Source organism: Microtus oregoni, unplaced genomic scaffold (assembly GCF_018167655.1).
Source record: "Microtus oregoni isolate MIOR12 unplaced genomic scaffold, Mior012 000055F_ref0000237, whole genome shotgun sequence".
NCBI lineage: Eukaryota > Metazoa > Chordata > Mammalia > Rodentia > Cricetidae > Microtus > Microtus oregoni.
In genome coordinates, this window is record NW_024543831.1 from 10,878,632 (window position 1) to 10,894,386 (window position 15,755).

The 15,755-nt window shown below is 41.2% G+C and overlaps 1 protein-coding gene across 2 annotated transcripts in view; it reads right to left on the bottom strand.

Annotated features, from left to right (window-relative positions):
* Window positions 1-276: 276 nt before the first annotated feature.
* Window positions 277-15,755, bottom strand: part of Elmod1 (ELMO domain containing 1) — a 56,666-nt gene continuing 41,187 nt past the window's right edge. For both annotated transcript variants that reach the window (XM_041638726.1, XM_041638727.1), the window contains 5 exons: window positions 14,323-14,456; window positions 12,976-13,044; window positions 10,014-10,064; window positions 8,701-8,834; window positions 277-1,681 (listed from right to left, as the gene is read on the bottom strand). In XM_041638726.1, the coding sequence (XP_041494660.1) occupies window positions 1,509-1,681; window positions 8,701-8,834; window positions 10,014-10,064; window positions 12,976-13,044; window positions 14,323-14,456 (561 nt within the window). In that variant the 3' untranslated portion in view covers window positions 277-1,508. The remainder of the gene's footprint in view (window positions 1,682-8,700; window positions 8,835-10,013; window positions 10,065-12,975; window positions 13,045-14,322; window positions 14,457-15,755) is intronic.

Below are 15,755 nucleotides of genomic sequence, written 5' to 3' on the forward strand. Positions count from 1 at the left end.
GGCCAGTGTAGTCTACACAGTGAGTTTCAGGCCAGGCAGGGTTACATAGTGAGATTCTTAAAAAAAAAAAAGAAAATTAAAAAGAAGTCTTATTCATTAAAGCATTGCCGGACCTCAAGATTAAGGAAATCTCTCAGCCGGTTACACCTGGCTGCTCTGAAGACAGTAATTTCTAACCAGTCGCTTGTCTTTGACAGTCCACCCACTCACGCATTTGCATATCTGAAGACCTACAGAGTACAAAGGCACCCAAATGAAACACACTCTCTGTTACTGTAGAATGATATGTAATTTATTCATATACTGACAGTAGGCAGTACTCAAAATTCATTTAAATAAGCAAGTGATTACACAAACATCTAGTAATACTAAAATCGATAGTCCCAAAGTATAAAATACCATGGGTATGAAATACCATGGTAAATACTATTCAACAGACTACAATCATAATTCCAAACTAAATCACATTTTGAAGAAGATGATTCTTAGCAGTTGGAGGATGGTTTCATTTTTCTTCTCCCAAGCAACTTCTTCCACTGTTACAAGGATGCTAATTTCAAGAAATAGTGCATGATAGAATCATTGCTCAGGTTCCTTTGTTGTAACACGTTTTCCTGAAAAAAGTTAAAATATTGCCCCTCAACCTAGAAAACAAACCAGTCAGACCTCAATCCCCTAAGCAAAGATGCTCGCATCGGGGTAGCGCTAAGGACTAACTCTGGGTTCAGCAAGAGGCAGGCAGTGAGAAACCCTTTGCAGCCTTGGGAAGATATGGCTTCTTTTCTGGGGCTCCACAATCATATACCTATTTACACACCCAAGCCGTGAAGTGATGGGAATAAGATAAGTTTCTATCCTGATGGCTACAGCACAGTCGCAACTGTGGTTAAGTTAGGCTACAGGTCTGCCGGATTTCACACAAGGCTGACTCCTAGTTAAGCTAATTTCTTAATAGCCTCATTACAGTTTGGTGAAGTGCAGCTATATGTGCAGGAAGAGTTTGGCTTATCATGTGTCTGTCTGTATTATTTGAAAGTCTTATACTTTACCAGTATGGGGTCCAAGCGTGAACCCAGTTTGAGAAGCTAGCAGCAGTCCTCATGAAGCATTTTTAATAAATATGAACACAGAATGTGATCCAGTTAAATCTCTTACATACAAATTACAGCTAGAGAATTATTACACATTTTTAATATTGAACGATGAGGGGAGGAACAAATCTAAAAAAATAGAAAACTTTCTCCATACCTGGATGTCAAGGACAGATGCTAACACTGCAGGATGCCACAATATGAGCAGTCCCTGGAGGGTAGATACCCCAGAAAGAGTGGTATTTGGGGGATCTTGGAATTATGACCAAGAGATGAAAATACTGTACCAAAAGGCATGCATATATTTATATATGTATAGTTGCTATGTGCATTCGGTGTGTGAGCTGTCACCTAAGCAGAGACCTAAGACAACAATGAGGCAGTGTTCTGGGGGACCCATTGAAACCGGCGCGGGCACTACATGTTGATTAAACCCTCAGATGCAGCAAAATGCGGGCACAGCGCCATGTCTGGGTTCTGCAGCTGTTTTATGATCCTCTTGCGGAATTTCTCCCGCACACGGTTAAATTCCATTATGTCCATGGGATCCTCCTCGATCCAAAACTTGTGAAACTCGTGCATCAAATAGCCTGTTAGGGACAAGACAGTGAGATAGTCCTTAGCCACACTCCAAACCACTGCGGATGAGTTAGACCAAGGTAACAGTCTCTGTGGAGTTCACATGAAACACCAAGTTTATTATGACCAGTGGAGTAGAAGCTACCAAGTTGCCTATTTTGTTTTCTCCTTTTGCTGCTAACATTAGAGACATTTTTAGTTCCACAAAGTAGGAGGGCAAACCAATTCTGTCACTTCTTGAATATGAATCACATTGGGAACATATTCTCTTTTCTTAATTAAACTCTTTTTTTTCTATGTTTATGAGTGTTTGCCTGTGATGTACGTCTGTGTACCACACTATGCGGTGTCCCTTGGAGGTCGGAAGAGGGCACTGGATTCCCTGGGACTGGAGTTACAGTTGTAAGCTGCTATGTGGGTTCTGGGAATTGAATCTGGATCTTCTGGAAGAGCAAGCAGTCAGAGTTCTTAACCACTGAGCAATCTCTCCAGCTCAACTTTGGTATCTGGTTTCTTCCCTCCCTCCCTCCTTCCCTCCTCTCTCTCTCCCACCCTTGCTACCTTCCTCCCTCCCTTCCTTTTTGAAGCAAGGTCTATGTAGCTCTGGCTGACCTGGAACTTGTGTAGACCAGGCTGGCCTCAGTTTATAGAAATCCACCTGCCTTTGCCTCTTGAATGTTGGGATTAAAAATATGGGCCACCATGCCTTTATTTTCAAGTATTTCAAAAAATATTTTTAAATACTTAAAACTACATTTATTTGTGTATGTTTGTTGCAGGAATGTGGGTATGTGTACATGCATGTGCACACATTGTAGGGACCGGGGAGAATATTAGGTCTTAAGTGTCCACTCTCCAGCCTATATATTGAGGTGGAGTCTCCAGCGTGAACCCAGGGCTTGCTACTTCAGTTAGTCTATCTATCTAGCTTGTTCTGGGGATCTGTCCTCTGCCTCCTGAGCACAGGAACTGCAGATGGGCCATCACATCTACTTGGTCTTTGTGTGGGTTCTGGGGATCTGTGCTCTGGTCCTTGTGTTTGCAAGGCAAGTGCCTTACACAGTGAGCCACCCTGTCCCCAGAACTTATTCTTTTTTTTTTAAATTTGAATCTCACTTTATAAAATAACTTATTCTAAAAAGCTGACAGTGACTCCTTCATCCTTCCCTCCCAACTAAATTACACAGTGATTCTGTCTTTCAAAATTACTCCACTCTGCCTTTTGTCCTCTTGATACTCAATTTAACTAAAATTTTAAATTACACTGACACATCAAACAAATGCATTTAACCACCTATTATGAGACAGTAAGAACTATAAATCAAATCTAAGCTACACAGACTCGTGATCGAGCTTCATGAAATTGCTAATAATACTTCTTTCCAAAGCCCAATTCCATATTCAAATGCTTTTGTGTTTCAAAGTTGTTATCTATGAACACTCTGGAGTTGATTTTTTTTTGGAATAAATGCTAAGCATTTGAAGCAAGAATCTGTTTATTGTTTTTCTCTTCCCCATCTTATCCTTCCTTCCATCCCATTGCTTGTTTCAACACACATCTAAAATAATTGAAATGTGAATATTTCCTTTAAAAGGCAATATTATATATTTGTTTGTATGTAATAAATCCCAATGCAATGGCAGACTTCTCTATAAATTAGAAAAAAGAAAATAATCTCAGTTTAGAAAAAGAAAAGGTGAATGTTATATAAGTTCTTCTTTGTTCTAACTTGAGAAGGTACCAGAAAATACAGATAGAATGCTGGAGAGGACCTTGGTTGGGCTCTCAGCTCTTTTATTTTTCTCTATAAAGAGAACCCAGGAGGGATGAGCGGGGGAAAGAATTCCAGGCTTTGGTATCTCTCGAAACAACATTGACAGTTACATAGATGAGGGGATTATTTTTTAACGCCTTGGTATGGCGTCCTGGCTAGTCTTCAATTTGTAATCTTCCTGCTTCAGCCCAAGAGTCTTAGAAGATCCCTGTGTAGAAAGCTGCTGGTCTGTACCTCATGGACCAAATCTAATCCTCTGATGCTTGCAGTGTGCATTGTGCCCAGCACTTGTCTGCTCTGCAGGGTACGCATCTGGCATCCCCATCATGCTCACATGCAGTGAGTGATGGTGGCGGCCCTTTGTCCCAGTTGTTTCAATGTGTGATGACAGCACTGTTTCTCCTGACCCCTGTCTCCTACTCACCCACAGGAACTCAATCCTCTGTCCATTTCAGTGACTGGAAAGCTCCTAAAATATCTCAGGAATAGCCTGGGGTGATTTGTTAAATACACAGATCCACCCAGATTCAACCAGATGAATCTCGGTCATTGCAGTTTAAAACCCAAGATCTAGAAGACTCTATTTTTTCACCCCCCCCCCCCCCCCCCGTCTCCTTCTAGGAATGTTTCAATTAATTTGGTTATAAAAGAAACGAATGAGATTTTATAATTTCTCCTTTTCTTAATATATAAAACACAAACACTTTTTTTCCAACTGGTCTTTGAGCTCAAATAAACATGCTTGAGTTGTTTTGCTAGGAGAGTCAGATTTCTAACATTATGAATTAAAATCATCCATGGTGCATCCATCCCATTAGTCTCACTAGCATGCTCCCACTGGCACTGAGAGAGCAGCTACTGTGGGAACCATTTTTTTTTCAATTGTATTTTTGACTGTATTTATATGGTACATGCGATAAACTGAGGCACAGGTATGATATGGACTACCAAATCAGAATATGTAGCATCTCGATCTCCTTTTAGTGAATGACTTATTTTTTTTTGTAGTGGACATAAAGATGCCCACTTTTCTACAGTGTGCAGACACCCTGGCATCACACTCCTAAGGGGATGTGTTACATCATGGAGTTCCAGGAGCACTCAGACACAACTGTCCCTCATTTTTCTATTGTACACACAATTACAAATGACCATTTTGGAGGACGATGGTGCTTCATAATCTAATACCAATTTCATGATACTTCCTTGATAACTACAAAGGTAAATTGCAAATCCTATAGGCAGATTCCCTGGGACTCTCCCTATCTTATCAGGAAAATGAGTAGAGACCATATAACATGATTGCACTAAGAATACAGAAATGGTGACCTGGCTTCCAAACTACACATCATAAAATCCCACTCATTTATTACACAACATTCAAATATTCATTTGGCCTGTTGTCCGGTCACCCCATCTGCCAATTATGTTTGTAACAGATACACCGTTGGGCACTGAGGATAGAGAGAAAGGTAGGGATCTCATGTTTCCTAATTCTCTGTCTCTTGGAGGGAGAGAGAGATAGGTATTCAATTTCTGACAATGATTTGTTAGCTGAGAAAGCTAACAGTAGTGGGGAAAGAGGAGGGAGAAAGCAGAGTCAATCTATTGCTTCTAGTCTCCATTTCATTTCAGTCCCCAGCGCTGCGGGTTGGCCAAGCAGATTTTATATCTCCACCTTACGGAGACGGACACCGGGGTTCAGCCAGGAAGCTTGAACGGTGCTTGCTCACACAGTTAACAGCTGGAAGCCAGGGCCAAACCAGGCCATCTTCCCATTGTCTCTACAGGCTGCCTCCTGCAGGGGTGGGAGGAGTTATTCCTGTGTTAACAGTTCTCTCCACTGAAGGTCAAGGAACAGATAATTCACCCCCTCTTCTGCGCTTGTCCTTCCCTCAGCTCGCTATACCTAATCTTACCCCATTACTGTTGGGTTGTGTATTCAGTTGAGCTTTTGATAGGATGGAGCTTTTTTGCAACACAATGCCTTGGCAGAGCAGTTCACTGACTTAAGACTGCACAGTCAGGACAATAGAGACATTACATTCCTATTTCCTTTCCTCTAGATGAAATACTTGCTTTGAATACTAATTCGGCTTGCTATTTGAAGCCTACGCATATTTATTGCTGCTCAAATGTGTCTTGGTTTTGCTTCACTGCTTCCGGTTAGGAGAGAGCAGAGGCATGTGCAAAGACGCAGATAATTGCAAGACTATTACAGAGGAGGTTGCAGAAGTGACCGTGCTCAGTGGAGGGACAATGAATCCAGGGCATGGTTGGCCTCTTCTGAATTCACCCAGTCTCTCTGACCATAATCTAATCTGTTGGTGATTGCTGCTCTTTCTAAAATCCAAAGAGTGTCCTGGGAAATAAGAAATACTGCTTCATGCTAACTTATCTGGGCTAGGACTTCTGAAAAACCTATCAGTTGGGTAAGGCTAAAACATTTCCAGGCCATCTACACCCTCTTTTTCCCTGAAAAGAGTCTCATATGATATTATAGTATGTTTTTTGTCAGTCCATTCATCCACCAGTCAATATAGAGTTACTAAACACTCCAGTAGGCTGAGCATACAGCAATGAACAAGACATCTTCTCCTACCCTTAAATGTCAATTCTTCTTGCTTTTAACTCTGATTCTTTCCTGGGAGATGTCATTTACGGTGTGGTTCTGATTTTTAACTCCAAGCAGATGAATTCAAAGTCTGTAGGCAGAACCCTTCCACCTCACCAGAGTTAAAGGACTTCTCATAGGAATGTCCATTCTGTAGCTCTGAATAGATTTCCCCAACGGAATTTACCTTCAGTTTGCTTCAAGTTAAACTCGTCCTATTTTCTCTCACAAGAGCTTTCCTGATTTCCCCAAGAAAGAAGGAAACTATAGAAAAAGGCAACTTATGAAAGGTTAACAAAATCATGGTGCAAGAGATTTTGTTTGTTACTAGCTCTGCGTGTGCTCTCCAACTTGGCTTAAAACTCCTCAAGGTCCGTTCCAAATTCTGCTCTTAAATTTCCTGTATTATATCTAACCATACCCGCTCAGTGTCATAGCTAATCATACCCTCTCCACTATATTGTTTGGATCTGCTGTACATGCCTGTCTTATGGCCGGTGTCCTCACCACTTCTCTGGCTGTACCATTCAGTGCCCATTGCTTTACTTTCTGCCACCCAGCCTTTGGTTCTCACTGAAAATGGCATTTGCTTTAGGGAGCTCTCTCTGCTACAGACTCAGTGGGTGATGACAGTCAGATGCCTCTGCAGCATTTTGAAATAGTATCTTTACTTCCGAGTATTTTGTACTTATTTGCTTTGATGCCAGTCTTCCTCGGAATAGACCCCGATCTGCGGTCAAAACCCAGTCATATTTGTTGGGGACAGAACTGTTACAGGAGTGAATATAACCACCCACTGGTCAAAATGGGAGCTATTAAACGTCATGTGAGGAGCTTAGATTTTCTACTAACAAGTTATAAAGTAAGTACTTCTTTAAAAGAACAGCTTTTTCATTTTTTGCCAATTATACTAGCATCATTCAGCATCAGATAGCTTACTATGTTCTGATGGGAAAACCAAGCACCGTGAAGAGGTAGCCTGGTCTACTCTAGTCCTTGCTCTGCATCACTCCAGGTGAGCCTTCTGACTGCCAAACTCTCCAGCACCACAGTCACACTGCACTCCATTTCTGGGCTGTTTTTAACTCTGTTTACAGAAGATGTGATTCTAGCCCCTGTTCACCCGCCCAGCCATACTCAGCCCCTTATTGGTTTTAACCCAGGTCTAACTGCTTTCTTTGTTCATTTACTTAGTTTTCCATTGAATTTAACCATAAACCACTTTCCGTAAGGATGCCAAATGTATTCTAGATGTGTTTGAACATGATAGATGTTTGCTCAGTTCCAGAACTTGGTCAAATCTAGATCTGTTCTCAGCCTATTACATGGACCCGTTTTGGGAGGGCCCCTCTCCTTCACCTATGAATTCCCTTTGCTTTCCTCCTGGAAAGATTTCTTTTCTGGATTCATTTATTCTTCCTGGGGTTACTCTCTTATTTTGTAGAAACAATGCATTTTTTCAGGAGTTTCCTTGTTAAGTTATGAGGAAGTAAATATTTAAGACCTTATGCTTATAAACAAAGGCTATCTTATTTTGATACTCAATAGTTGGTTGATAAGTTAGTTTGGGAATATAATTTAAAATTATAAATCATATTCCCTTTGTGCCATCTTAAGCTTTTGTAGTCAACACTCCATTGTGTTTGAGAATAAAAGGCTGCTTCCAAGAAGTCCAGTGTGGTCTTGGTTCCAAAGTTTTTGCGTGACAGTTTTAGAATTTTTCAGCATCATCTCTCCACAGTGTCAAGTATCTCACAGTGATATAGACCTTGGCTTGATAGATTTTAATCTGCTATATGGGTGCTTAGAACTTAAAATATGAAAATCTGTCCTTCAGGCCTAAAGTTTTATCACAATATTTATTTAGCATGTGAGAGAGAGAGAGAGAGAGAGAGAGAGAGAGAGAGAGAGAGAGGAGGGGGGGGGGAGGGAGGGAGGGAGGGAGGGAGAGAGAGAGAGAGGGAGGGAGGGAGGGAGAGACTGTGTGTGGAGAGGTCAGAGGAGAGCTTGCAGGAGCTGATCCTTGCCTTCCATTGTATAGATCTTGGGATCAAACTCAGATCTCCAGGCTTGGCAGCAAGTACCTTCACCCACAGAGCAACCTTGCTGGTCTGGTTTTTTTTTTCCCCTTGATTTGGAGATTTGTTTCCTTTCCGTGAGTTTCTCCTTTTTGTGACACCCTCGTTCTTCAGGTAGGATATGTCCCACAAGGCCCTTTTACGTTTCAACCTCTATCTTTACTTTTCACCAGTACCTTTTTGATCAACATTTTAGGCAAGTCTTTCAACCTTACTGTCTAATCTTCTTGTGAATCTCATTTCTGTCCAGACATAGGACCTGGCAGTCAACTCAAGTTGTCTTTAGAGTTGCATTCTTTAGTGTTAAGCTGTGCTAGATCAGAAGGAGACAGACCAAAAGTCAGGCCTGAAGTTGACACATGCATATCACATAAGAACCGAGAAAAAGAAAAATCCATGATACCCAGAAATACAAGCGTAGGTGTTTAAAGGAGAAAATAAACAGACAACAAAGTTAAACTTCCTCCAGGGCCTAACGTAGCTCCATCACAATGGTTTCTCAGCTTTGATCCTTGTCTGCTCTATAGAAATCCATACTGACAATTGAATAACAGGACACTTACAGAACGTTTGTTGGAAGTGAGACAGCGTCGGTGCTTCGGGGGCGATGTTGTAGAAATGGGTTTTTAGAGCACCACTCACAAGCAGATTATATGCCAGATCGGTGATATTGATACCCACAATTGCAAAGGAGTACCTGCAAGTATGACCCACAAAAACCAAAAGTGTTGCACATGGGAATATAAACACTTCAAAAACCGACAATCCGAGTTCCAAATTCCTCTTAGACCACCAGAGTAGCAAACCAGCTGTCCATCTCCACCACATCAAAGCCCCGTCCTCTAATTCTACCGCAAGGGCTCGGTAGCCTGTGCTAAGAGAACTGAGAATTCACACGCTTTGGCTTGGTGATTCTACTCCCAAACATATGGTAGGTGATCATCTGCAGTGGACAAAAGTTTATACATAAGACTATTTATTACAGCATTATTGGTCAATGCAAGACCAAATATGCTACAAAAGATTTCTAGAGAAATTAATTATGGCAATTTCTGTGTTAACTAAATTATGGTAATTTTACAGCTAACTAAAATTACATTCTTAGAGACTTTAATGCAAGACACCTGTGTCGAGCAAGCCGAGATTTAGTGTAGGCGCACATGGATGCAGGGGGAAACCTCTAGAATGAAAAGCAGTGAGTCCTTACTATGAGTGCGAAAGTGACAGGATGGGCTGCTGGCTGAGTTCTGCTCCGCTTTCCTGTGCTTTTCTAAATTTAAATTTTATGTGAGAAAGTTTTAAGGTATTATTATATTTTAAACCATAAGGTATATTTTATGTCCCTCTTCTACAGAAAAGAACAGAATTCTTAAATTCTCTCTGTTCTTGTATATCTGGCATAGAAATATTTCTGAATGGAATGGGCCATTAAGAACACTTATCAATTTGTTTGTTTACTTATTTGTGTGTGTGCATGCGACCTCACGTGCCATGGCATATGTGTGTGGGAGCCAAGAGACAGGAACATTCTTTCCTTATACATATAGATTCTGGGGATCAAATTCAGGTCATCAGGTTCGGTGGCAAGTTCCTTCCTTTACCTGCTAAGCTAGGTTGTCCGGTATTTAATGTTAAAATGTAAAACATTTTTAAAATTTTATTTCATTATTTTATGAGTATTGATTTTTTTTCCCGTATGCATATCTGTGTACAATGTGAGTGCCTGGTACACACAAAGGCAAGAAAGGGGCGTTGGATCTTCTGGAACTGGAGTTACAGATGGTTGTGAGTTATCATGTGGGTGCTGGGAATTAAGCCTAGTTTTGCTGTCCCTGGGCCAGGGCTGACAGTATTCACATTATGGTCCCACACTTACCCAATTGCTTTATCCATCCTTTTCTTTTCCCATTCTGCTTTGCTGAATTTGCTGAAAGAATGAATGAATAAATGAACATTTATTATTTAATTTATTCTTGCTCTCTTTGAATGTGTATACTAAACCATTAACTACACGTTACATGTACCTCTATTATCGCGCTAATCAGCCTGAATTTATCAGTGCTATAGGCAGCAGTACAAGCACGACATGAGGGCACACTGCTTGAATCCCATCAATCCCAACTTGTATTGTTGCTTATAGAGTTGATATGTTCAAACTGATTAGTGTTAGTGTACATAAATATAAGGTAACAGTTTTAACATAAGCCAGTGCAGGAAGATTTTGAGTTCTAGGCTAGCCTGGGCTATATTGTAAGACCTTGTCTCAAAAACAAACTTTAGCATTGGCGCTACATACAATTTTTAAATCCATCTAAGCGGGGAAAAAGGAGAATTTTCTAGAACAGATGGCAAATGACACACGGCAAACACTCATGGACTACCACAGCACACAATCACAGAAACATAGTACACGCTGGATATTTACACAAATGAGCTTCCTACTCTGTGAATGATTGGCTATGATGCCAAATAACTGCTGGAATTCATGCTAAAACATCTCCTTTTTATAAAGTGGGATTCCTAATCAACAGAGTAAACTAAAGTGGCACCCAGGAGAGTTTTGCCCAGATTCATCTTCAAAATGAGTTGAGTCGCATGTGAATTAAAACATGTTCTAAGTGTCCATTTTCTTTCCAACAAAGCTTTGAAAGTCCACAGTAGGTCCATATTTACTAAATGAAATCTGCGTCTGCATTTGTTAAATGAAACCTTTGTATTTGAAATGTAACAAAAGGCCAAGTAGCTTCCATTCATTTGATAACTTATAAGATAGTCCCCCAAGTAAACAGAAATCAGCAGGCAGAATTCTCCTCATAAGATCGCATCTACCTTTATCCCTCAAGTTACTGAGGACCCTATGATCAGTCCCAAAGGCAGCAATGTATCATGGTTGCTGAAGGACAGCTGGGAACACGTCCTTAGTACATCTTTGTCTCATTGCTGAATACCTGGAATGCGCAGGGTTTGACAGAAGCTATGCCGATACCATAATTGGTCAAAATTTCAGACAATTATATAAGAAATAGATCAGCGCTCTCAAGACATTTTGATTCTGACTTGGTGACCTCCACTATCAATTGGAAGCAACGAATACAAAAGCATCTTTCTCTTTGACTGGATTGCAGCTTGAGGGATAAACTAGATTCCTTCACAGCACACACAGAGGCCAGCCTCCTGAAGTGTGGTCCACAGTGCCTTAAGCCCTCTCTAATCTCCGCTGAAGGAGCCACGACCGTGGAGCCTCTGTCTACCCTCCCCTTGCTTGAGGATGGCTCACTGACAAAATTCATCTCCCTTTCACAGTTACCCCCAAAATATTTTAAGCTTATTGTTACTACCCCAGGACCAAAGAGTATCCATGACTCGGGGTTCTGATCCAAGAAACACCACTTGGAAACACACACAGACTCTCAGCCAGCTTTAGTTAGAAGGCGTTCATCGGCTCCACAATCCAGAAGATACAATTTAAAAGTCAAAATAGCTTGAGGTTGATCATGCAATCTATCAAGAAACATCTAGATGATTTTAATGTTTTTCTTGAAATAAATGAAAGTAAAGAAACTAAATTTTTAATCTCATAAAAGATTATAAATGTAAGTTTGGGAAAGTAATATAATTTAATGAACCTTAGTCAACTGGGGTTAGGAGGAAGATAATAGTAACATCAGGGAAATAAACCCATGTCAACCAATTCCTGAATTTTAAGACTGCTATAGTATAACTTTAGGTTTATTTAGCCAGTAATAATTAAGTGCTATAAGGTGGACAAAAAATAATCTAATGGGACCAGGACAGTAAAATAGGAGGAATTCTCAGAAGAGCCACTGACTCGTACATTAACTACTATTTAGAATTATCACATTGGAAACACATCCATCAAAGCCAGAAGTGGTGAGGCAGGCTTTTAATCCCAGCTCTAGGGAAGTAAAGGCAGGTGGGTTTCTGGTCTACATAGTGAGCTCCAGGCTATCCACAGCTACGTAAAGATGACCTATGACTACACAATGAGACCGTGTCTCAAACACAATTACTAATCAAAGAACAAATTTTCACTATGCAAGAAAATTCCAAAATAAAATGTCTGTTGAGGAGATTAGGTCATGTTTGCGAGCTGGCCACCTCTTCAGAGGAAGGGATTATATGCCCCTCAAACTGGGTATAATCCTGGCTTCTCGACCCTTTCGTTAGATTAGGTCAATCTGGATTTTAGCTAATAAAAATGCAGTCGACAAGTGATCAACCATATCAGATTAAAAGTTGGTGAATGTTTGCCTTTAAAAGTGGTTTTCACAAATCTATTTATTTTAGAAATTCTTATCCTATTGATTCTAAAGCAGAATAAAAACAACAAACCACAAAAAAGCAAAGAAAAATACCTTATTTCCTCTTTAGTGATATCCCTTCACGTGTTCAGTCAAAGAAAAGAAATCAAGTAAATGGAAATACAAGCATAGCCCTGAACTTTAAAACAAAAGAGCCTCAGAAAGTTCAGCTTTCTCCATGGGGCCTTGACTTCCATTCTTCCTCATGACCAGACCCTGCTCCCTTGTCTCTGAATTCTTTCCTCTATGTCTGTCCGTCCACGCTCACCTTTCAATCTTCCTAGGCACTCTTGACACACATCTCTACCTTCTAAGTCCTGAGGTGAGTATCTGGAGCGCTAGCCTTCCTGTTTAGTACCTGTCAAAAGGGCTAGCGAGAGCGCGTACAGCTTGGCTCCCAGTGAGCTGGCTCTCCTGATAACACTTCTCTATAGATCCATGTGGAAAATGCTATTTATTGATGCCCCTCCCCGAAAAAACCCAAAACCCAAACCATCTTTTATTTGGAACAATTACCTGCATTTTGGATGAAGAGAGTCGGAGAGGACCTGCTGAGCCACTGTGGCATCCCGTTCTGCGAAATATCTGCAGGAGGAGGGAAAGAACACCATGATTGCACCGTCTGTGAGACAGCCACCCTCACCTGGTGGGATGCTTCTTGGCACCCAGAGGTAGACACTGGCATGAGGTCACCACTCTTCCAGAGCCAACAGACTTGAAAACTTAATTACAAATTTCGTTACTACCCAGAGAGCCAAGCCTATAATCCAGCATTCTAGATAAGGGGTGGGTGGTTCTGTGATTGGAAGACCCCAGGGGCAGAAGCCTGAGAGAAGTAACATGGTGAAAGGGAGAGAAAACTCTAGGTCCTCCCCTCCCCTCCCATCCCTCCCTTTTCCTTCTCTCTCTTTCTCTTTCTCCCTTCCTTTGCCCTTCTATCCATCCTTTCTTCCTGTGTTTTTTTCTTGCAGCTCAGGTTAGCACTGACCCCATTACACAGCCAAGGATGCGTCCTGATCCCCTAGCTTCTGTCTCCCAGGAGTTAGGATTACAGGTGTGAGCCCCAATGCCCAGATCAAATGCATCTTTCTTAGAAGGCGGTCATACTGGATTTGCATTCATCTCACAGAACTTAGGGATGTTAATACAGTGAAATTTCTGTCTAATAAACATAAAAACTCACACTACCTCCAAAGTACCTCATAAAAAGTATTTAACAGGGCAGTAATAAAGCTATATTATAAACCCAAATTACTAATGTATGACTCTATATTTTATTACACAAATCTAATGGGGGGGTACAGGAAGATTCCAAGCAGAAATTTTAGATTTGTTTACTGTGTGTGTCTGTGCACATGTGCAGGTTGGAAGACAATGGAGTCGGTTCTCAGCTTTTGTTATGAAGGTTTCCGGTCTCAAACTCAGGTCGTGGCCTTTGGCAGCCACCAATTTTCTCTGCTGAGCCATTTCAAGGCCCAGCATTGATATATTTTAGGGGTACATATTGAAATATGAGAGATGAAATGACAAACAGTATAGGATTTTTTATTAATATTTTTGTCTAAAAATAATGTTGAAATTTCTGAATTCAGATTATCAATATAAAAGTTTTTTGAATATTCTTGAAGATTTCATAATAAAAAATTAAAAATACTATCTAAGAGCTGCTTTCAAAATTCTATGAAATCTATTGAAATACGGGCAAGGTGCTGGCAAGTTTGTCTGAACCCGAGCTTCCCCTCAGATGATTTGAATATTCTTCTGGCATCTTTTGGGACGTGGCTTTTGAAAGTGATAGTTCTACCTTGGCATTTCGATACCAGCGCATCGCTCTAATGCTCAACTCTTCTTCATTTTACTCACTGTAAATTATAAAGTCCCAGGAGACCCATTCCTCGAAAATCCGTTTTCGGATCATCGCCTTGGAAACCGATCTCACACCACTGCTTAGAAATCCGAGCTTCCAGGGGCGTGTTGGGCTTCAGGAACTGCCACAGCTACAGTGGAAGAAAAGAGAGCCACTCTTGGGTGTGCACATGCAAGGGCCCTGTCTTATTGGTTCAGATGCTGTGAGCTGTATTCTCACAAGAGGCGTTGCAAAGCTGAGTATAGGCACAGATATCATAATAGCAGTTTTTAAAGGTGACTCCAAAAAGCAAAAATGTTATTTCATAATAAGAGCAGGAGGTTACACACCTTTACTCTTTCCTCCAGAGCGAACTGTAGGCACTGTTATGGGGCTGTTGCTTTGAAGGCAATAGAATGCACGCATGTATATTCTAGTGTATTAAACCTTTATATTTTTGTTCCTAATCAATGAGGTAAAGAGATAGATAACATCCTACAACAATGTTCTTTTGGGAGGGTCGCTAAACTATTTAAGACTACAAAGAAAGGACTGGGTCTGGAAAAACATGGGACAAAACCGGACTTGCTGAACATAGCAGACAATGAGGACTACTGAGAAGTCAAGAACAATGGCACTGGGTTTTGATCCTACTGCACGTACTGGCTTTGTGGGAGCCTAGGCTGTTTGGATGCTCACCTTACTAGACCTGGAAAGAGGTGGGAGGTCCTTGGACTTCCCACAGGGCAGGGAACCCTGACTGCTCTTTGGGCTGATGAAGGAGGGGTAGTTGGTTGGGGGAGGGGGAGGGAAATGGGAGGCGGTGGCGGGAAGGAGGCAGAAATCTTTAATAAATAAATAAATTAAAAAAAATGGGGATGTTCTTTCGGGAACTCACCAAGGCCAGCTGGACTGGGTCTGAAAAAGCATGGGATAAAACCGGACTCACTGAACATAGCAGACAATGAGGACTGCTGAGAAGTCAAGAACAATGGCACTGGGTTTTGATCCTACTGCACCTGCTGGCTTTGTGGGAGCCTAGGTTGTTTAGATGTTCACCTTACTAGACCTGGATGGAGGTGGGTGGTCCTTGGACTCCCCACAGGACAGGGAACCTGGTCTGCTCTTTGGGCTGATGAGAGAGGGGGAGTTGATGGGGGGAGGGGGAGGGTTATGGGAGGCGGTGGCTGGGAAGAGACAGAAATCTTTAATAAATAAATAAATGATAAAAAATAAAAATAAAAAAAAAGACTACAAAGAAAAAAAAGAATGGAAAATGTTGAGGTCTCCTGTTGTTCAACTCCACAGAAACCCTTTTCTAGCATTCCACCAACAACTGAGCATGGACACCATTAATAAAAACAGCAGCACACTGACTCTAGTTTCATCTTTTAGGTCTCATGTGTGACGGGAGTGAGAGCAAATACCATACAACTAGATAAAGGAACAC